Consider the following 23,101-nt stretch of genomic DNA (forward strand, 5'->3'; position numbering starts at 1 on the left):
TATTTTGCTAGAACACACTGTTGAACTTAGTTTTGCGAGACAGAGAAGTCATTTAGTGAGCACTGCCTTTCATTTATCTGATGAGCACCTAAGGCCCCTTGATGTTTGGAGAATTCCCTGCCCCCTCAGAGGACAATGGTGGTGACAACAACCTCCAGATTCTGGAGGCAGAAGTGCCAGCACATGGCATCCCATGACCTGTGCTAGAGGTCAGCACCACCAGATGCAGTTCCAGGCAAAGGTAGGGGCTTGCATACTTTTGGCTCCTGTGATATGATCTTCGCTGTGGCATTAGAGCTGGTCTCTCCCAGTTCCCACCCATTTTCCAAGCCTTCCTGGAAATTCTGGGTACCCAAAATCTTTCCAAACTTTTTTTGGGGGGAAAAAAAAGCTCATTTATTTTTCTTGCTGAGTCACATTTCCCAGTTTACTCATTCACCCACTGAAGGACATTTGGGTTGTTTCTAGTTTGGGGCTATTACAAAAAAAAAAGCTGATATATTTTTGTACAGTTTGTTGTTTGAACATAAGTTTTCATTTCCCTATGTCTAGGTCTAGAATAAATAATGAGAAGTGAGATTCCTGGGATATATGGCAAATATATGTTTCAATTTATAAGAAACTGCCACATGGTGTTCCAGAGTGGCTGTAGATTTTTCATCCCTTCCAGCAATGTATGAGATACAATTGCCCTGTATCCTTGTCAGCACCTGGAATTATCAGTATTTTTAAATTTTAGACATTCTGATAGGCATGTGACCTTATCTTGTAGCGTTAATTTGTACTTACCTAATAGTTAATAACGTTGAACACCTTCTCATGAGCTTATTTGCCATCCATATATCCTTTATCACAAAGCACCTGTTCAAGTCTTTTGCCTATTTTCTAACTTGATAATTTGTTTAGAGCATTCTTTATATATTCTGGCTCTGTGCTGACAGCTCGGAGCCTGGAGCTTGCTTCAGATTCTGTGTCTCCCTCTCTCTCTGCCCCTCCCCTGCTAATACTCTGTCTGTCTGTCTCTCTCAAAAATAAATAATAAACATTAAAAAGAAATAAAAATAAAATGTTTCCTTTATTTCACTGTTTGTTCTAACCACATGACATTTTAATTTGCTTATTATTTGACTCACACATAGATCATGCATAGATGCAAGTTCTTTGGTGAATATGTGATTGGAAACAATGTTCTCCTAGCTTGTGGCTTGTATTTTCATCTTCTTAAAAGGTCTCTGTAGAGCAAAAGTTAAAGTTTGATGAAGTGCAATTGAATAATTGATTCTTTTACAGATTGTGCTTTTGGTATCATTTCTAAGAAGTCTTTGCTTAGTCCTAAGTCATGAAAATTTTCTACTCTGTTTTTTCCTAAAAGTTTTATAGTTTTATGTTTTATGGTTAGATCTATTTAACATTTTAAATTAATTTTTGTATAAAGTAGGAGGTTCTTTTTCTGTGTGTGCCTATGAAGGTTCAATTATTCTAACACAATTTGGTGAAAGACCATCCTTCCTCCATTAAACTGCTTTTGTATCTTGCTAAAAATCAGTTGCCTAAAGTAAAGTTAATACAATTCAGTGGATAAAGTTTTCATCTCTCTTCCTGGACAGAGTAGTTCTGGAAGTTCTCTATTTCCTGCTTTTCCATCATCCAATTAAAAAGGTACCCCTTCCCTCGCTGCTGTCCCCACAGACAAATCAGTTGTTGGTACGTTTGTTGGTCTATTTCTAACTTCTGTTCTGTCCCACTAGTCTGTGTATGTAGTCCTCTGCCAATGCCACGTGGTCTTGATTATTGTAGCTATAGAAGAGTTAAAATTCAAATTTAGATGACCTTTAGACTTTTCTTCTTTTCTAATGTAAGAATTTAGTGGTATAAATTTCCCTTTCAGCACTGCTTCAGCTGTGTCTCACCTATTATGTCATGCTATATTTTCATTTTCCATCAGTTCAGTATTTTTATTTCTCTTGAGACTTTTTTGACACATGAATTATTTTGCAATGTGTTTAATTCCCAATGTGTTTAATTCTAGCTGTTTTTTGTGTTACTGATTTCTGGTTTGGTTCCTTTATAGTCAGAGAACATATTTTTTTGTGATTTAAATTCTCTTAAATTTGTTAAGGCTTGTTTTATGACCAAAGATATAGTCTTTCTTGGTTACTGTACTGTGCACAGTTAAGAATAACATGTAGGGGCGCTTGGGTGGTTTAGTCAGTTGAGCGTCCCACTTCGGCTCAGGTCATGGTTCTCGCAGTTCGTGAGTTCAAGCCCCGCATTGGGCTTGTTGCTGTCGGCTCATAGCCAGCCTCGGATCCTCTGTCCCCCTCCCCCACTGTGGTATCTCTCTCTCTCTCTCTCTCTTTCTCTTAAAAATAAACATTAATAATACTAATAATATGTATATTACTGTTGTTGGGCAGAATATTCCATGGCTGTCAGATCTCATTGTTTGATGGCACTATTCAGTTCTTCTGTATCCTATGTCTAGTAATTCTTTCAATTATTGGAAGTACTGAAGCATCCGACCATAATTGTGGATTTGTCTATTTCTTCAGTTCTTTTAGCTTTTCAAAAATTTTTTGTAACTTTTTATTTTGAAAGAATTATAGATTCACAGCATGTTGCAAAGATGTCAGGCACCCCTTACCAAGTTTTCTCCTAGTGGTTATGTTCTTATGTAATGGTTGGGTACAATATCAAAAACAGATTGATATCCCTTTACCCTCCTCTATTTATAATATAGCTGTCTTAAATATTTCCTCTACATACATTGAGAACCACGTGAGACAATGTTATAATATTTTGCTTCAACCATCAAACATGAGTTAGAAGGTTCAAGAGTAAGGAAAGACAATCATATCTTCCCATATTTTTACTCTTTTCCTTGTTCTTTCTTATACCTGATGTTTAAGGATTTCTTTTTCTATTTCCCTTATGTGTTAAGAATTTTCTGTATCCATGATTTTAATGTATGTCTGCTGACTGCAAGCTTTCATAGTTTTCTTTCATTTATAAGTGTCATTATTTTATCTTCATTCTTGACTGACTGATATAGAATCCTGGGCTGGTGGTTCTTTCTTTTTGAGTCTTGAAAAGAGTTGTACAAATTCCTATTGGCTTCCATGGTTTTTGATGGGAAATCCATTGGTCAAATTGTCATTCTATATGGGCAATGCATTGTTTCTTTCTGGTTGTTTTCAAGACTTTCCTTTTATATTTAGTTTTCAGAAGTTTGATTATGACATGTCTTAGTGTGGGCTTTTTGGGGTTTATCTCATTTGGAATTTTTTGTGCTTCTTTTTAAAAATTTTTAAACATTTATTCATTTTTGAGAGGCAGAGGGGGGGAATTAGTGAGGAAGGGGCATAGGCACAGAATCTGAAGCAGTCTCCAGGCTCTGAGCTGTCAGAACAGACCCCTACATGGAGTTTGAACCCACGAACCATGACATCATGACCTGAGCCATAATTGGACACTAAACTGACTGAGCCACCCTATGTTGTGCCTATGTTGTGCTTCTTTAATTTTTTTTAAGATTTATGTCTTTTGTTAATTTTTGAAACCTTCAGCCATATTTTATTTGCTTACTTTTTCTGTCCCACTATCTTTTTCTCTCATAGGACTTCAATGACACGTATGCCAGATCTTTTGTCATAGTTCCACAGGTCCCTGAGTCTCTGTTCATTTTGTTTCTATTTTCTATCTGTATGGTGTTCAAATTGGGTGATCTCTATTGTTCTATCTTAAGTTTACTGATTCATTCCTTTGTTTGATAATTTCAACATTTGTCTCATATAGTATCTATTGATCTTTTATTTTTTTATTTTTTTTAACGTTTATTTATTTTTGAGACAGAGAGAGACAGAGCATGAACGGGGGAGGGGCAGAGAGAGAGGGAGACACAGAATTGGAAGCAGATTTCAGGCTCTGAGCCATCTGAGGCATCTGAGCCCGACGCGGGGCTCGAACTCACGGACCGTGAGATCATGACCTGAGCTGAAGTCGGACGCTTAACCGACTGACCAATCTTTTATTTTTTTTTTAAATGTTTATTTATTTTGAGAGAGAATGGGGAGTGGGGGAGGGGCAGAGAGAGAGAAGGAGAGAGAGAATCCTAAAAAGGCTCTGTGCTGACAGCATGGAAGGGCTCAATCTCATGAACCATGAGATTATGACCTGAGCTGAAATCAAGAGTCAGATGCTTAACCAGCTGAGCCACCCGGGGGCCTCTGTTAATCGTCTTTTCAGTTAAGAGTTTCCTTTTTCTTGGTCTGGTGAGTAATTTTTGGACTGTATCCCCTGAACATTTTAGTATTATATATAAGACGTGAATTCTTACTTAAATCTTTCATATTATGAGGTAGTCAATCTGTTTAGCATCAGAATGCATGTCATAGATCACTTTTGTGGATTGTGGTTCAAATGTTAGTTTATAAAGTTACTGCAGTGCCATTTTGTTCTTTTCCACTTTTGTGTTAACAGGAATAGAGGACCCCACCCAGTAGTCCCCCAGTGCTAGTTAGGGAAGGGAAGCTGTGTTTCCTTGTTATTGCAGGGCAGAGGTTAGTCAGAATCCTGCCCACAGGAACCACAAGGAAGGGGTGCTGCTTTGCTGCTTCATTGCTTACTTATTATAGGGTGAGGTTGACTTTGGAATCCCATCCACAGGCTCTGCAGAGCAGGGGTCCCACCTTATTAGAAGGTAGAGATAGGAGTCAGAGTTTCACCTACAGGTGCTGCAGGATGAGGCACTGCCTCATTTGTGTGTGTGTGTGTGTGTGTGTGTGTGAGAGAGAGAGAGAGAGAGAGAGAGAGAGAAGAGAGAGAGATTCATGAATAGAAGTGGTAATTAGCTTTGCCTTGTTACTGCAGTGTGGGGATGGAAGTCAAGAGTTCTGCCTATAAGCACCATGTGAGAAGGATACTGCTTCATTATTGTAGATGGGTGAGAGTCAGATTTCTACCTGTAGGCTCCACAAGGGAGGGAAAGTTCCTCATTACTGCAGGAGGTGGGAAGAGAAACAGGGTTCTGGCCAATGGAGCACCTACTGCAGCACCTATTGTAGTGGGAAATGGGAACAGCTTTTTGTGGTGGTTGGTTCAAGAACAGGCAGGTATGTTAAAAGATTTTTGCCCTTCTGGGCCACCAATGGGTCTATCTGGTCTTTTGGATAAAGAATGCAGGCCTTTCTTGGGGCTTGTTTTCTTCTGTGCTTGCTGGAATTACTGAATTTCAGGCATCCCTAATGCCCAGGCCAGAGTATATAAGGGAACTTCAGGGAATTCACTGGTGGGGTGCTCTTAGAATCTCAAGGTCCCTAATCACCTCTACTTTCCTTTTTCTCTCTTTCAGTCTTTTTGTGAGTGAAATGTATTTTGTCTAGGATTTCTTTCCATTCTGACCAGTGTCAGAAGTAAAATGAAAGCATTTACTCCCTCTAGTCTGGAACCGGAAACCTTGATATACTATATTTAAAAGTGTCATTGTCATATGGAAAATAGATTGTAGGGTGGGGACAGAGTGGGGGAACTGAGATCGGTTAGGGAGCTGTTCCTTGGGACAGTACAAGGATGGTGGTGTCATGTATTGTGATGGTGAAGCCTGTGGGAAGAACAGATTTACAGGCAAACTGGAGAGTCCATTTTATCCATACTGTTTATAACCTGTTTATAAGACATCTAAACAGGGATGGCAGTGGTCAGTTGAATTTATTCTTTGAAAAGGAAAGAGGAAAGCTCTTGCTGGAGATATAAATTTGTAAGCCATTTTCATATAATTGATATCTAAAACCATAGGGTCTAAGTGAGATCACCTGGGGAGTAAATGCAAAGACTCATTTAGAGACTAGTGAAGGAAGAGGAGTAAGTAACAGAGTTGGCAAATGCTAGCAAGTAAAGTAGGAGGGAAACTAAGATGTTTCAGTGCTAGGGAAGCCATAAGAGGAGAGTGTTTCAAGAAAAAAGAAAGGGTTAAACATGTTAAATGCTGCCAAGTCTTGAGACGTGTCCATTAGATTTCATGACACAGGGGATGAACTTTGATTACACAATTCAGTGGACTAAAGGCAGAGTCACTACAACGGCTGTTCTGTTCAAGCTGTACAACCATATATGGAAGTTCTTGGTTGTAGAGACTGAAGATGCATGGTATTCATTGAAGAATGAACAGAACTAAAAATAAATTATACAGGGGTGCCTAGGTGGCTCAGTCGATTAAGCATCTGACTTCAGCTCAGATCATGATCTCACAGTTCATGGGATTGAGCCCTGCATTGGGCTCTGTGCTGACAGCTCAGAGCCTGGAAACTGCTTCAGATTCTGTGTCTCCCCCTCTTTCTGCCCCTCTCCTGCTCACGTTCTGTCTCTGTGTGTGTCTCTCTCTCTAAAAATAAATAAACATTAAAAATTTTTAATGAAATAAAAATACATTATACAGAGTTTCAGCTCCACCATGTAAAGAGCTTGGAAGATGTCACTTCTATCACTACAAGAAAAGGCTGGACAAATTAAAAATCAATGACTTTTCTTGAACCCATCCAGAGAATGGACTTTGCAAGGCAAACTATTGTCCCAAGATTGGGAGAGTCAGGTGAATCCAGAAAGTCATAGGTGAGACCTGCTTACATGGAGCAGAAGCTACTGGAGACATAAAATGGTGGTAAGTAACACGTAAATGGTAATTTTGACAAGTTGTGGGAAGCTGAGTTGAGGTAAAGAATCTCCTTATGGTTACAGTTTTAGGGAAAACTCCACCAAATTCTCACAGTGAGGACTAGAGAAAGATTCCTTCATGGCTCTGGCAGAGGGAGAGGAAAAGTAATCCTTGTGAAATATCCTGAACGCCCACCCTTTTCACAACAAGGGCTTACTCCCCAGAGAGAAAGACTTTACCGGTGTTCTGTCCCAGAGCCATAGGGGAGAGCATTCCTCTCACTCCCATCTCCTCTAGACTTCCAGTCTCAGTAAGATAAGGGAGGGCGAAGCTATATAAGAATAAACTCTGGGGGCGCCTGGGTGGCTCAGTCGGTTAAGCATCCGACTTGAACTCAGGTCATGATCTCACGGTCTGTGAGTTCGAGCCCCGCATCAGGCTCTGGGCTGATGGCTCAGAGCCTGGAGCCTGCTTCAGATTCTGTGTCTCCCTCTCTCTCTGCCCCTCCCCCGTTCATGCTCTGTCTCTCTCTGTCTCAAAAATAAATAAACGTTAAAAAAAATTAAAAAAAAAAAAGAATAAACTCTGAAGGTCACATACAAGAGAAGCAAGCCCACTAAAAGGTTGGCATTTAATTGGGAGATTGTATAAGGTTCTCCTCACTCATACCTTACCACCACATCAAAAGGGCTTCAGTCTAACAGTGGATCATAGCTTAAAGAGCCATAAGACACACACAATCTCTGAAGAGGGGAACTTGGATAAACCTGAAGTCAGAAGGGGAGACAAAAAAAAGAATCTTAAACCAATTTAAAGTTTCTGGCACCTATAGCTACAGCAAACAAGAAAAAAAAATGAAGAAAAAGGAAAAGGTTAAACATGTTAACATGTTAAATGCTACCAAGTCTTGAGATGTGTCCATTAGATTTCATGACATGTGGATGGACTTTACACAATTCAGTAGATTAAATTAAATTAAATTAAATTAAATTCCTAGCCAGATTAATATAAATCCACATAGAAGTGGCCTATTTACCCCAGTTCCTATTGCCCAATATAACATATATCAACAACAGGAAACAAAGTTGTAAGCACACCAAAAGGCAAGCAGAAACAAAGTCTGAAGAGAAAAAGCAAATTCCAGAACCAGAATCATAAATGACACATACTAGAATTATCAGATAGGGAATTTATAACTGTGATTAGTATGTCAAGGGCTATAACAGAAAAATTAGAAAATATGGAAGAACAGATGAATAATGTAAACAGAAAAGTGGAAATTCTAAGAGTCAAGGATGTGTTAGGAATAAAAAGCAATGTAATAGAAATGAAGAATGTTTTTGATGTGCTCATCAGTAGACAAAACAAAGCTGAAGAGGGGAATTGGTGGGCTTAAAGGCAGATCAAAAGAAAACTCCCAAACTGAAATACAGAGGGGAGAATTTTAAAAAAAGGTACAGAACTTCCAAGAACTATGGGATAATTTCAAAGGATGTAACATATGCACAACTGGAATGCCAGAAGAAAGAGTGGAGCAAAATAAATATTTGAGGCAATAATGGCCAAGAACTTTCCAAAACTAATGACAAACACAAAAACACAAATCCAGGAATCTCAGGGAACACCAAGAAGAGGGAATGCAAAACAACTACTCCAAGGCATACCATAGCCAAGCTACAGAGAACTGAAGGCAAAAACAAAATCTTGAAAAAAAACTGGAGGAAAAAAAAGCACACCAAAAAAAAAAAAAACAAAAAACCAACCTATAGATCAACAAGAGTAACAATTAAAAGATACTTTATTTCTTTTTCTTTTTAATTTTTCTTAATGTTTATTTATTTTTGAGAGAGAGAGAGACAGAGAATGAGCAGAGAGGGGTAGAGAGAGAGAGGGAGACACAGAATCTAAAGCAGGCTTCAGGCTCTGAGCTGTCAGCACAGAGCCTGATGTAGGGCTCAAACTCATGAACTGTGAGATCAAGACCTGAGCCGAAGCTGGACACAACCAACTGAGCCACCCAGGTTACCCCTCCTTTTTTTTTTTTTTTTTTCTTTTAAGAAGACTTCACACACAGCATGGAGCCCAACATGGGGCATGAACTCATGACCCTGAGATCAAGACCTGAGCTGAGATCAAAATTGGATGCTTAACTAAATGAGCCACCTAGGCACCCCTAAAAAAGACTTCTTGTCAGAAACCACACAAGCAAGAAGATAGATGGGTGAGATATTTAAAGTGTCAAAAGAAAAAAATCCACCAAACTAGAATTCTATATCCAGCAAAATTATCCTTCAAGAGTGACAGAGGAATAAAGACTTTCTCAGAAAACAAAAACCAAGGGAATTCCTCACCACCAGATCTGTCCTGCAAGAAGTGTTAAAATATTTTCTTCAGACAGAAGGAGAATGATAAAAGGCAGAAACTTGGATTTACATAAAAAAGGAAGAGCATTAGAAAAGAAGTAAACAAGGATAAAATAAAATAATTTCTTTTGAAGGTAAAATTCACATAAGATTAACCAAATTAAAGTTTACAGTTCAGTGGCTTTTAGTACATTCATGATGTTGTGCAACCACTACCTCTATCTAGTTCCAAAACAATTTCATCACCCCAAAATGTGCTTACCTATCAAGCAACCACATTCTGGGCCATAAAACACTGCTTAACAAATTTCAAAAAATAGAAATCATAGACTTCTGGGGAAAATGGTGGAGTAGGAGGATCCTAACTCACCTTGTCCCATGGATACAACCAGATAACACACATATCAGTGTAAATATCCCAGAAAATGACCTGAAGACTAGCAGAACAGATTAAATATAGAGAAGAGGCCATACCGGGGAGGGTAGAAAGCAGAGATGTGTTCAGGAACCACACTGACCTGTGAGACTTCCTGCAGGAGGGAGGACTACCTTTAGCAAGGAGATGGGAGAGGAGCAGACCCCATACTGGGCACCCCAAGCCTAGGGGACCCACACTGGGAAGATAAATCATAACCATAACATTTGGCTTTGAAAACCAGAGGGGCTTAACTTCTCCAGTTCTTACAGTCAGTGAGGCTTAACACCTGGAACTTAAAAAAATCAGTAGCTGGGCTCTGGGAGAGCTGGAGGGTGAGAGAAAACTGAGTCCTGGCCATTAAAGAGACAGTACAACAAAACAGCCCTTCTGAGATACAACGTAGAAGGAGCAGTTTGAAAAATTCCTGGAGTATATGGGAGGGAAATTTGTTTAGTAATCTCAGAACATCTACTGGAGGGGCAGGGATGTTTGGGAGACTTCTCCAAGAACAAAAAAGCTGGTGGGGGCAATTTCCCTTCCCTGCCCCCCAGTGTAGATACACGGACACCTGCAGGAATCAGCACAGCACCTATACTCTCTAGCTAGCTTGCTAACAGGGTGCCCTGCCCCCATGTCCTCCTGCAGACTCATCTCTTCTAACCCAGCCTCAGCAGCTCTCCAAATCAGTGCCAAGCATCCTCCCACAGCAGACGTCAGCAAATCTTACTAATGCCACACATCTCACCCCCTGTACTCTTCTGCCAACTCACCCTCTCCAACCTGACCTTGGCATTTTTTTCCTGGTGATTGCAGGTCCTCTTTCACAGCAGACCAGCATGGATCTTCCTGGCACCTACACCCATGTTCTCCGCAGGACTTGCCGCTGCAAACTGGATTCAGCAAGAGTACAACCAAAGCAGGCATTGTGCAAGCGGTCTTGACTGGGTCAGCATCACTCTAAAAAGACTCCTACCTGGAGAGAGGGGAAGATAACTACATACACCAGTCCAACTGTGGCCCCAACAGTGGGCTGGGGGCAGATATCTGGTCTAATTGCAGTCTCCACCCATCAATGAGAGACTCACAGGGGACACATCGGAGCGTGCCCTGCAGTTTGGTGCAACTGCAGCTTGGTCAGCACTTGGTCTGACCCAACTCAAGCCCAAGGTGGTCCCAGACTGGCCCATTAATAACACAGGAACATAACCCTGTGCATAACAGGCAAAGAGAGCCATTGCAGATGACTGGACTAAATGTAAATGTGGCTCGGTCACAACAGTAGGGTACATGCAACATACAGTGAAGATACCTTTGAAGTGCCAAGTTCTGGTGAAGAGGGGGGCACTGTACTGCACGGAACCAGAGGACCTCTTCTTCATAAAGCCACTATTTGCTAGAGCAGAAGACATAGCTAATTTTCCTAACACATAGAAATGTATACAGAGAGTCAAACAAAATGAGGAGACAAGGAATATGCCAAACAAACAAAAAGGACTATATCACAGCAAGAGAGCTAAATGAAACAGAGGTAAGTAACATGCCTGATATAGAATGCCAAGTAATGGTCATAAAGTAACTCACTGGACTTGAGAAAAGAGTGGCAGATCTCAGTGAGACCCCCACCAAAAAAGGTACAAAACATAAAAAAGAACCTGTTAGAGATGAAGAACTCAATAAATGAAATTAAAAATACACTGGAGGGAATAAGTATTAGAGGAAGCAAAATGGATCAGTGACTGGGGGACAGAGTAATGAAAAACAATCACACTGAACAGGAGCAAAAAAAAAAAACATTAATAAAGAATGAGAATAAATTAATGGGGCTCAGCAACACCATCAAGTGTAACCATATTCACATTACAGGAATCCATGAAGGAGAAGAGAGAGAAAAGAAGGCAGGAAATTTATTTGAAGAAAAAATAGTTGAAAACTTCCTGAATCTGAGGAAGGAAACAGAAATCCAGATCCAGGAGGCACAGAGAGCCCCCAACAAAGTCAACTAAAGGAGGTCTACACCAAGACACATAGTAGTTAAGATAACAAAAAGTCATTATGAAGAGAGAGTTTTAAAAGCATCAAGAGAAAACAGTTACATACAAGGGAAACTCCATAAGGCTATCAGCAGATTATTCAGCAGAAACTTTGCAGGCCAGAAGGGAGTGGCATGATATAGTCAAAATGATGAAAGAAATAAACCTCTAACCAAGAATATTCTATCCAGCAAGGTTCTCATTCAGAACAGAGGGGAGATATAAACAATTTCCCAGACAAACAAAAGTTAAAGGAGTTCATTACCACTAAACAAGCCTCACAAAAAAATGTTAAAGGGGGTTCTTTGAGTGGAAAATAAAGACGATAAGCAGGAGTAAGAAAAGTAGGAAGCACAAAAGAAGTACAATAACTATGTTTGTAAAAATCAATCAGGGATTTGCAGAATGAAAGGATGTAAAGTATGATACTATACTTAAAAAGGTGGGGGGAGAGGAGTAAAAATTTAGTGCTTTTAGAATGGGTTCAAACTTAAGTGACAATCAAAATAACACAGACTGTTATATGCACAAGATGTTATATATAAACCTAATGATAACTACAAACAGGAAAAACACAGTGATAGATATGCAAAACATAAAGAAAAGGAATCCAAGTATATCACTAGAGAAAGCTAGCAAACCATGAAGAAAGAGAAAGAAAGCAAGAGAAAAAAGAAACAGAGAAGAACTACCAAAAAAATCATAAAACAAATAACAAAATGACAATAAATGCATATCTGTCAATAATTAATTAGTTTGAGGGGCACCAAAGTGGCTCAGTTAAGCATCTGACTCTTGACTTCGGCTCAGGTCATGATCTCGCATTTGTGAGTTCAAGCTCTCATCAGGTTCTGTCCCAAGCTTGCTTGGGATTCTGTCTCCCTCTCTCTCTGCCCTGCCCCCACTTGCTCTCTATCTCTCTCAAAATAAATAAAAATAAACTTCAAAAAATTGCATAATAATTACTTTCAGTGCAATGGACTAAATGCTCCAATCAAAAGACACAGGATGACAAAATGGATAAAAAAGTAAGTCTCAACTATATGCTGCCTACAAGAGACTCATACCAGACTTAAAAAAAATTTTTTTAAATGTTTATTCATTTGTGAGAGACAGAGAGTGAGTGGGGGAAAGGCAGAGAGAGAAAAGGAGACACAGAATCCAAAGAAGGCTCCAGGCTCTGAGCTGTTAGCACAGAGCTCGATGTGGGGCTTGAACTCACTAACTGTGAGATCATGACCTGAGCTGAAGCCAGACACTTAACCGACTGAGCCACCCAGGCACCCTGACTCATACCAGTCTTAAAGATACATGCAGATTGAAAGTGAAGGGATGAAAGGACATTTATCATGCAAATGGAAGTGAAAAGAAAGCTGGGGTAGCAATACTTATATTGGACAAAATAGACTTTAAAACAAAGGCTATAATAAGAGACAAAGAAGGACATGACTTAATGATAAAAGAAACAATCCAACAAGAGGATATAATCATTGAAATAATTTATGCAGCCGACATGGGAGCACCTAATTACATAAAGCAACTATTAATAGACATAAAGTAAGAAATTGACATTAACACAATAATAGTAGGGACTTTAATATCCCACTTATATCAATGGATAGGTCATTGAGAAAGAAAATCAACAAGGAAATGGTGGCTTTGAATGACACGTTAAGCCAGATGGACCTAACAGACATATTTAGAACATTCTACCCTAAAACAGTAGATTACACATTCTTTTCAAGAACATATGGAACAGTCTCCAGAAAAGATCACATGTCAGGCCACAAAATAAGTCTCAACAAATTAAAAAAGATTGAAGTCATAACATTCATCGTTTCCAACCACAGCACTATAAAACTAGAAGCCAACTGCAAGAAAATGTCTGGAAAGAGCACAAATAAATGGAGGCTAAACAATGTGACACTAAACAATGAATAGGTCAACCAAAAAATCAAAGAAGAAATTTTAAAAAAATACATGGAGACGAATGAAAATAAAAACACAACAGTCTAAAACCTTGGGGATGCAGGAAAAGTCATTCTGAAAGGGAAGTAGCAACAGAGGTCTACCTCAAGTGGCAAGAAAACATTTCAAATAAAAAAGCTAACCTTACATCCAAAGGAACTAGAATAAAAAGAAATAACAAAACAAAACCCAAACCAGTACAAGGAAGGAAATAATAAAGATTCCAGCAGAAATAAATGAAATAGAAACTTAAAAAAACAACAAAACAGATCGATGTTCTTTGAAAAGATTGACAAAATAGATAAACTATTAGCAGAACTCATTAAAAAAAAGAGGACACAAAGAAACAAAATCAGAAATGAAGAGAAGAATAACAACTAATGCCTCAGAGATATGAAGGATCATAAGAGAATATTATGAAAAATTATATGACAACAAATTGGACAACCTAGAAGGAAAGCATAAATTCCTAGAACATGTAACCTCCCAAAACGGAATCAGGAAGAAATAGAAAATTTGAACAGACTAATTACCAGCAATGAAAATGAATCAATAATCAAAAACTGCCAACAAATAGGCCCTGGAGCAGATGGCCTCATAGCTGAATTCTAGTGAATATTTAAAGAAGAGTTAGTATGTTTTCTTCTGAAACTATTCAAAAAATATAAAGGAAGGAAAGCTTCCAGATTCATTCTATGAAGCCAGAATTACCATGATATGAAAACCATATAAAGACGCTGTAAGAAAAAAAGAATTATAGGCCAATATATCTGATGAACACAAATGCAGATCGAGAATCCTTAAACTATTAACAAACCGAATCCAACTATACATTAAAAAAATCATTCGCCACGATCAAGTGGGATTCATTCCTGGGATGCAAGGGTGCTTCCATATTCACAAATCAACTAATGTGATTCATCACATCAATAAGAAGATAAAAACTATATGATCATCTCAATAAACACAGAATAAAAATTTGACAAAGAACAACAGCAATTCATGATAAAAACTCTCAACAAAGTAGATTTAGAGGGAACATATCTCAATATAATAAAGGCCATACAGGAAAAATCAACAGCTAACATTATCCTCAACGGTAAAAAATTGAAAGCATTTCCCCTAAGATCAGAACAAGGCAAGGATGTCCTTTCTCACCACTTTCATTGAACATAGTACTGGAGGTCTTAGCCACAGAAATCAGACAAGAAAAAGAAATAAAAGGCATCCAAATTGAAAAGAAGTACAACTTTTGCTATTTGTTGACGACATGATACTATATATAGAAAATCCTAAAGATTCTGCCAAAATCTACTAAACCTGATAAGTGAATTCAAAGTTTCAGGATACAAAATTAATATACAGAAATCTGTTGCATTTCTATACAATAATAATAAAGTAGAGACAGAGAAATTAAGAAGACAACCCCATTTATAATTGCACCAAAAAGTATAAAATAACCTAGGGATAAACTTAACCAGGGAGGTGACTGATTTGTACTCTGGAAACTATAAGACACGGATGAAAGAAACTGAAGAAGACACAAATCATTGGAAAGACATTCCATGCTCATGGATTGGGAGAACAAATATTGTTAAATTCTTGATACTAACCAAAGCAATATACAGATTTAATGCAATCTCTATCAAAACACCAACAGCATTTTTCACAGAACTAAAACAATCCTAAAATTTGTATGCATCCACAAAAGACCCCAAAGAGTGAAAGCAATCTGGAGAAAGAAGAACAAAGCTAGAGATATCACAATTCCAGATTTCAAGATATACTACAAAGAGGTAGTAATCAAAACAGTATGATACTGGCAAAAATAATTGACATAATAGATTGATAGAATAGAATAGAGAGCCCAGAAACAAATCCACAATTAGATGGTCAATTAATCTATGACAAAGGAGGCAAGACAATACAATGGGAAAAGGATAGTCTCTTCAACAAATTGTGTTGGAAAACTGGACAGCTACATGCAAAAAGAATGAAACTGGACCACTTTCTTACACCATACACAGAAATAAGCTCAAAATGGATTAAGGACCTAATGTGAGACCTTGATACCATAAAAATCCTAGAAGAGAAAACAGGCAGTAATATCTTTGACATCAGCCATGGAAACTTTTTTCTAGATATGTCTCCTGAGGCAAGGGAAAGAAAAACAAAAATAAACTATTGGGGCTACATCAAAACTAAAATCTTCTACACAATAAAGGAAACAATGAACAAAACAAAACAAAACAAAACAACCTTCTGAATGGGAGAAGGTATTTGCAAATGATATATCTGATAAAAGTTTAGTATCCAAAATATATAAAAAACCTATACAAGTGAATGCCAAAAAAAAACCACAAATAATAAAGTTAAAAAATAGGAAAAAACATGAACAGATACTTCTGCAAAGACAGCTAACAGACATAAGGGAAGATCCTCAACATCACTAATCATCATATAAATGAAAATCAAAACCACAATGAAATATCACCTCACACCTGTCAGAATGGCTAAAATCAGAAAAACAACAAATGGTGAGGATGCGGAGAAAAAGAAACACTAGTGCACTGTTGGTGGGAATGCAAACTAGTGTAGTCACTGTGGAAAATAGTATGGAGGTTCCTCAAAAAATTAAAAATAGAATTACTGTATGATCCAGTAATTCCACTACTGTGTATTTACTCAAAGAAAAATACTAATGTGAAAAGATATATCTACCCCTATATTTATTGCAGCACTGTTTACACTAGCCAAAATAAGGAAGCAGCCCAAGTGTCCATTGATGGATGCATGTATAAAGACGATGTGGTATGGGGCGCCTGGGTGGCTCAGTCGGATAAGTGTCTGACTTTGGCTCAGGTCATGATCTCACAGTTCGTGGGTTTGAGCCCCAAATTGGGCTCTGTGCTGAACTCTTTCTTGGAGCCTGGAGACTGCTTCGGATTCTATGTCTCCTCCTCTCTCTGCCCCTCCCCATCTCATGCTCTGTCTCACTCTGTCTCTCAAAAATAAATGCAATAAAAAAAATTTTTTAAAGATGTGGTATGTATGTATGTATGTATGCATATATATGCATGAATGAATATATATAATATGAACATACATATATATATGAATGAATATTATTCCACTGTAAAATGGAGTGAAATCTTGCCATTTGTGACAACATGAATGGACCTAGAGAGTATAATGCTAAGTGAAATAAGTCATTCAGAGAAAGACAAATACCATATGATTTCACTCTTATGTGAAATTTAAGAAAACAAATGATCTAAGAAAAAAAAAAAGACACACACAAAAAAATCAGTTTCTTAACGATAGAGAACAAACTAGTGGTCACCAGAGGGGACGTTGCAGGGTTTGGGTGAAATAGGTGATGAGGATTAAGGAGGGCACTTGTCATGATGAGCACTGAGTGATGTATAGAATTATTGAATCACTATATTGTATACTTGAAATCAATATAACACTGTACATTAATTATAGTAGAATTAAGAAAACAAATCAATAAATATTTTAAAAGAATAGAAATATAGAAAGTATGTTGTCAGAGTATAATAGAATTAAATTAGAAGTTAGTACAGAAAGGTAATTGGAAAATCCCTCACTACTTGGAAATTGACACACTTTTAAATAACACATGGGTCAGGAAGAAGTCTCAAAAGAAATGTAAACTTAAAAATCTTTGAACTATATGGAAATACAATAGCAAATAGAATCCAACAATATATAAAAAGAGTTATATACTATGGACAAATGGAATTTATTTTAGGTATGCAAGCCTCGTTCAACATCCCCAAATCAATCAGTTTAACCCACTACAACAGAACAAAGGATAAAAATCATATGTGCACAGCAAACTAAATCAACAAAATGAAAGGACGACCTACTGAGTGAAAGAAAATAGTTACAAATCATATATCAATTAAGGAGCTAATATTCAAAATATATCGAAACTCATACAACTCAATAGCAAAAAAAACTAACGATCCAATTCGAACATGAGCAGAAGATCTGAATAGACTTTTTTCCAAAGAAGACATACAGATGGCCAACAGGTACATGAAAAGATGCCTCACCTCATACCTGTCAGAATGGCTAAAATCAAAAAGAAATAACAAGTGTTGACAAGGATGCGGTGAAAAAGGCACTTGTGCACTGTTGGCAGGAATATAAATTGGTGCAGCCACTGTGAAAAACAGTATGAAGGTTCCTCAAAAAATTAAAATTAGAAACACCATATGATGCAGTAATTCCACTGCTGAGTATTTACCCCTCCCCATTAAAACACTAATCCAAAAAGAGATAGGCACCCCTATGTTTATTGCAGCGTTATTTACAATAGCCAAGATATGGAAGCAGCCTAAGTGTCCATCAATAGATTAATGGATAAAGAAGATATGGTGTACATACAATGGAATACTACTCAAGCACAAAAAAGAAGGAAATGTCTCCATTTGCAACTACATGGATGGACCTCGAGGGCATTATGCTAAGTGAAATAAGTTAGAGAAAGACAAATAGTATATGATATGCTTCTATATGGAATCTAAAAAATGCTGAGCTCACAGAAACAGAGTAGAATGGTGACTGAAGGATCTGAGGGGGTGGGCAAAATGGGGACCTGGTGGTCAAAGGGTACAAACTTCCAGTGATAAGATGAATAAATTCTGGGAATCTAAGTATAGCATAATGAGTATAGTTAATAACACAGTATTAAATAATGAAAGTTGATAAAAGAGTAAATCTTAAATAATCTTACCACAAAAAAGAAGTGGTAATTATGTAGGTGATAAAGGTGTTAAAAATTCTACTATGGTAATCATTTCACAACATATAAGTGTATCATATCAACAGTGTATACCTAAACTTACACAATGTTATATACCATTTATATCTCAATAAAGCTGAACAAAAAGAAAGAAACCAACACTCCTTACAAACAAAAGAAAACAAAAGCCCATCCAAAATTCATCAACAGTAGAATGGATGAAAAATGCATAGTATGTTGAAATGATGAAATATCATACAGGATCAAAAATGAATAAACTATAGGTACAGTATAACATGAATAAGTAATATAAAGTTGACCCCCCCCCCCAACAGCAATATGTACAATGTATAGGAAACATGATTCCATTTATATAAAGTAGAAAAGTAAACACAAAACCAAAACCCACTAAACCAAACTACATTGGTTAGGAATCATGCAACAAGCTAAAAATAAAAAATAAAAAAAATAAAAAATAAAAAAAAGCAGAGCAATTATTACCATAAAATTCAGAATAATGGTTACTTTTAGATGGAACAAAATGATTATATCCATACAAGTACTTCTAAGGTGGAGGGAGAAATTATGCTCATCAGAGTGCACATATGGGGACCTTCGGTACTATTGTTGGTGTTTTACTTCTTGATAGTGGTTATAGGGCTAATTGTTATTATTCATTAAACTATATTGTACACATCTATGGTTTTTTCTTTCTGATATGATTCATAGTTAAAATTGTAAGAAAAAAACCTCAGAATAAAACCCTACAATTTAAAGTATTTTTTAAAAAATATTTTTATTTATTTTTGAGACAGAGCATGAGCAGGGGAGGGGCAGAGAGAGAGGGAGACACACAATCTGAGGCAGGCTCCAGGCTCTGAGCTGTCAGCACAGAGCCTGATGCGGGGCTTGAACTCACAGACCGTGAGATCATGACCTGAGCTGAAGTCTGACACTCAACCGACTGAGCCACCCAGGCGCCCCAATAGGTTGTCATTCTGATTTGTTAGTCCATCTCTTGTGAATTTGGCTACCAAGAGGCATGTAACATACTATTCAAAAATTATATCTTGACTCATTAAGACATAGTCTCATATGAAACTAAAACTCATTTTGTTCTCTTCAATAGGTTTTTGTTATAACAGAAGACAGAAAACTTAAATCTTGAAAGAGATAAATTTGTAACAAATGAAATAAAGGACGTACAGATCTTCCTTGAATTACAATTGGCTATAAATTGAAAATATCATTAAGTAGAAAATGCATTTAATGCACCTAACTACCAAACGTTGTAGCTTAGCCTAGCCTACCTTAAATGTGCTCAGAACACTCACATTAGCCTAAAGTTGGGCAAAACCATCTAACACCAGGGCTGTTTTATAATAAGGTGTTTAATGTCTCATGTAAATCATTGAATACTGTACTGAAATTGAAAAACAATGGTTGTATGTGTTCAGAATAGTTTAAATGTACTGGTTGTTTATTCTTGTGACCCCTGCCAGCACCCAGTGTCACGCAAAGGTATCATGCCACATTGATAGCCCACTAGTCTGGGAAAAGATCCAAGTTCAAAGTACAACTTCTATTGAATGTATATCACTTTTGCACTATAGTGAAGTAGAAAAACTGTAAGTCAAGCCACATAAATTGAAGACCATCTGTGTTCATCCACTGTACTGCCCCTTTAGGAAATTCACTAGTGTCCAAGTGGTAAAGGGTTCAGTAAGGGACTGGACAGATTTTTGAAAGATGATATCTAGACAGATGCTCAAGGAACACCTTTAAAGCACTTTGAAGGTTAGCATCTTCGTGAATAATGCGGTTCATAGAAAGTAAGGGCACTGCTCAATTAGAATTCAGGAGAAAGATTTATAATTGGGGAGACTGAGCACTAGCTCAAAATCACTATAGTGGCTAAATGTAATGGATAATTAAAACGTGTTTAGTTAGTTCTGGAATGCTTAAAATAAATTATTCAAAGCCCTTAAAAAGGAACCATAGCATATTATTTTATCTGTGATAATAGTAATGTTTCCACCTACTAGTGAAGGTTCATTTGCATTCCGTAGAATCTCACTGGGATCTGCATTTTCTGGGTCATATATCCATACAATGATAACCTACAAAATAAAAAAGTGTTTGTATTTTTCTACATTTTGGGCAAATTTCATTTTTATAACAATAAAAATGTTTTTCTTTATTTAAACATTTTTGATTATCCCATTAAAAAACTCAAAAGTGATACATATCGTTTTTAACAAGTGAAACAAACCAAAGACCTATGAAGGAAGAGTTAATTTTCCTCTACACTTTGGAAGTAACCAATGTTAAAACTGTGCATGTATGTTTATATCTCTTTCTCTATAATCACAATTCAACACTTGGTTTTGTCACTCGATACATCACTTGATCTACACCATTGTCATTTCAATAGATGTACATCTAATTTTTTCTTTCTTGTTGATTTTTTCCTTGAATAGACAATTTATTCACATAGTTAAAAACAAATTATATTCAAAATAAAGTGAATTTTGTCTTTCCCACTCTGTACTCCATCACTCACTTCTCACTGTATCCCCAAGTATCTACTATCACTTGTTTATATTTCTATAAAATTTTTGTGTATAACTAAGATGTTATTTTTTCTTTCTTATAAATGCAAGTATTCTAAACATGTTTTTTCCTTTTTTTAATTTTTAAAAAAAATTTTTTAACGTTTATTTATTTTTGAGACAGAGAGAGACAGAGCATGAACGGGGGAGGGTCAGAGAGGGAGACACAGAATCTGAAACAGGCTCCGGGCCCTGAGCTGTTAGCACAGAGCCCGACGCAGGGCTCGAACTCACAGACTGTGAGATCATGACCTGAGCTGAAGTCAGACGCTCAACCAACTGAGCCACCCAGGCGCCCCATAAACATGTTTTTTTCAAACATATTCTTCACTTAAAGTTATATCTTAGAGACCTTTACATATTTTCATGAACTTTTCCACTGGATATTTTTCCAAATTATGGAAGAATCACAATTTACTTAACTAGTAACCTACTAATAAATTTGTTCTCAATCCTCTGCCATTATAATCAATGCTATAATGAGCAATTTTGTACATATATTATTTTGTGCTTTGGAGTATGACCAGAAGTGTGATTCTTGAGCCATACAGTATATGCATTTGTAATTTTCACAGATACTGCAGTGTATGAGATTTCTTCTTTCTTCATTGTGTGTTGTCACACATTTGGAATTTGCCAATCTGGTGGGTGAAAAATGGTGCTTTGATGCAGTTTTAACCTCCATCTCTTTTATTATAAAAACGTTTGAGCATCTTTCCATATGTTCAAGGTCCACTTGTATTTCCTGTCTTGTGAACTATCTGTTCACTTCCTTTGCCTATTTTCCATTTTCCATTGGGCTGTTAGTCTTTGATTTATTAATTTGTAGAATTCTTTATGTTAATAACTTCGACATCTGTATGTTCTAAATCTTGCTCTGTGTTTTGGTTATATGGATACACACACACACACCTATATACACATACATGAAAATTTTATTCCCTATATAATTATACCATATTCCTATTTATCCTATTTCATCTGTTTGCTTTAATTCTTATTGTCCTTTTATATTGCTGTGCTTCCTCCTTTCCTTTGTTCCTTGCTTTTTTATAGCACGGCTTTATTTTTCCTTTATAGTCCCTTCACCTATTAAGCCTCTCTCAACCTATAAAACGATTTAAACAACTATTATGTGCCCTCCCCTATTTTTCTCTACACCATATAAGCATCTACAGGCATGTAGACAAATACATATTTACATGTATTTTTAAAAAGAGGCATTTTAAGAGTTTTTAAAACAAAACTGGATCATATTATACACACTCCCATATTCTCTTTTTCTCATGCAAGTGTACCCCATTGAAAGTCCCCAGTGTCAGTTCTCATAAAGCCTGAATAATATTTTACAATGTGGTTATGCTGTAATTTATAGATCAATTTCTCTAATGGAGCTTTACTGTGGCTCCAGTTTTATTATGTTTTGTTTTACCACTAATATAATGCTGCAAAATATAGGACCTTTTTCATATAGCTTTATGTACTGGAGATCTGACTTCTGTGGAGTAGATTCCCAGAAGTAAGACTCCTGATCCAAAGGGTATAAATACTTTTACTAGGTGTTTCCCTATTACTCTCCAAAAAAGTACTAAATCTCTAACTGTACACATTTTCCACCAACAAAATCTGAGTTACACCCTGTGGCCCAGTTTCCCTCTCACAGTGTTTTCTCTTGTTTTTACCAGTGTGATGAGCACGACATTTCATTGTTAATTTGGATTTTCCTGAGATTATGTGAATTTCAGTATTGTTTCAGGTTTGTTAGATTTGCTCTTGGGTACAGTGCGCTTTTACATTTTTTGTTGGCACTTACCATTTTCTTACCCTTTGTAAGAGCTCTTTGTTTTGTTTGGACTTCAGGTACACATATACAGAATTAGAATAATCACAATCCTTGGCTCACAACACACTATTATTATTGGTATGACTATCTTTTATGTAACTATTTAAATTCTAAAATAGTAAAATAAAAACCAATATTCGAGTACAAGAACCTTACAAATATCTTTCATTTATCTACATATTGTTCCTTTTCTGGTTCTGTTTCTGCCCAGAGGTACTCACTTTCCTGAACTGTTTATTTATTTTTTTTAATTTTAAACATTAACATGATGTTTAGTTTTTGGCTATTTTGAACTTAGTCATCCCACACGTAGCCCCCTAGGATCTGCTTTTTTTTCTTTCAACATTGTGTAACTAGGATTTATTTGTGTTGTTGCCCTAACTGAGCCCATTCATTTTTATTGCTATTTAAAATTCCATCATGTGAACGTACCACAACTTTTCC

General features: G+C 36.9%; 1 protein-coding gene across 4 annotated transcripts in view; it reads right to left on the reverse strand.

Annotated features, from left to right (window-relative positions):
- CATSPERE (catsper channel auxiliary subunit epsilon) overlaps positions 1–23,101 on the reverse strand; it is a 192,117-nt gene that overhangs the window by 110,095 nt on the left and 58,921 nt on the right. For all 4 annotated transcript variants that reach the window (XR_013553113.2, XM_078440779.2, XM_078440780.2 and 1 more), the window contains one exon: positions 20,245–20,322. Coding sequence is in view for 2 of the 4 variants with exons in the window: in XM_078440779.2 (XP_078296905.2) it covers positions 20,245–20,322 (78 nt within the window). In the remaining 2 variants the exon portion in view is untranslated. Of the gene's footprint in view, positions 1–20,244; positions 20,323–23,101 lie in introns of those variants that run through there.

This window comes from Panthera onca, chromosome F1 (assembly GCF_046562875.1).
Source record: "Panthera onca isolate mPanOnc1 chromosome F1, mPanOnc1 haplotype 2, whole genome shotgun sequence".
Lineage (NCBI taxonomy): Eukaryota > Metazoa > Chordata > Mammalia > Carnivora > Felidae > Panthera > Panthera onca.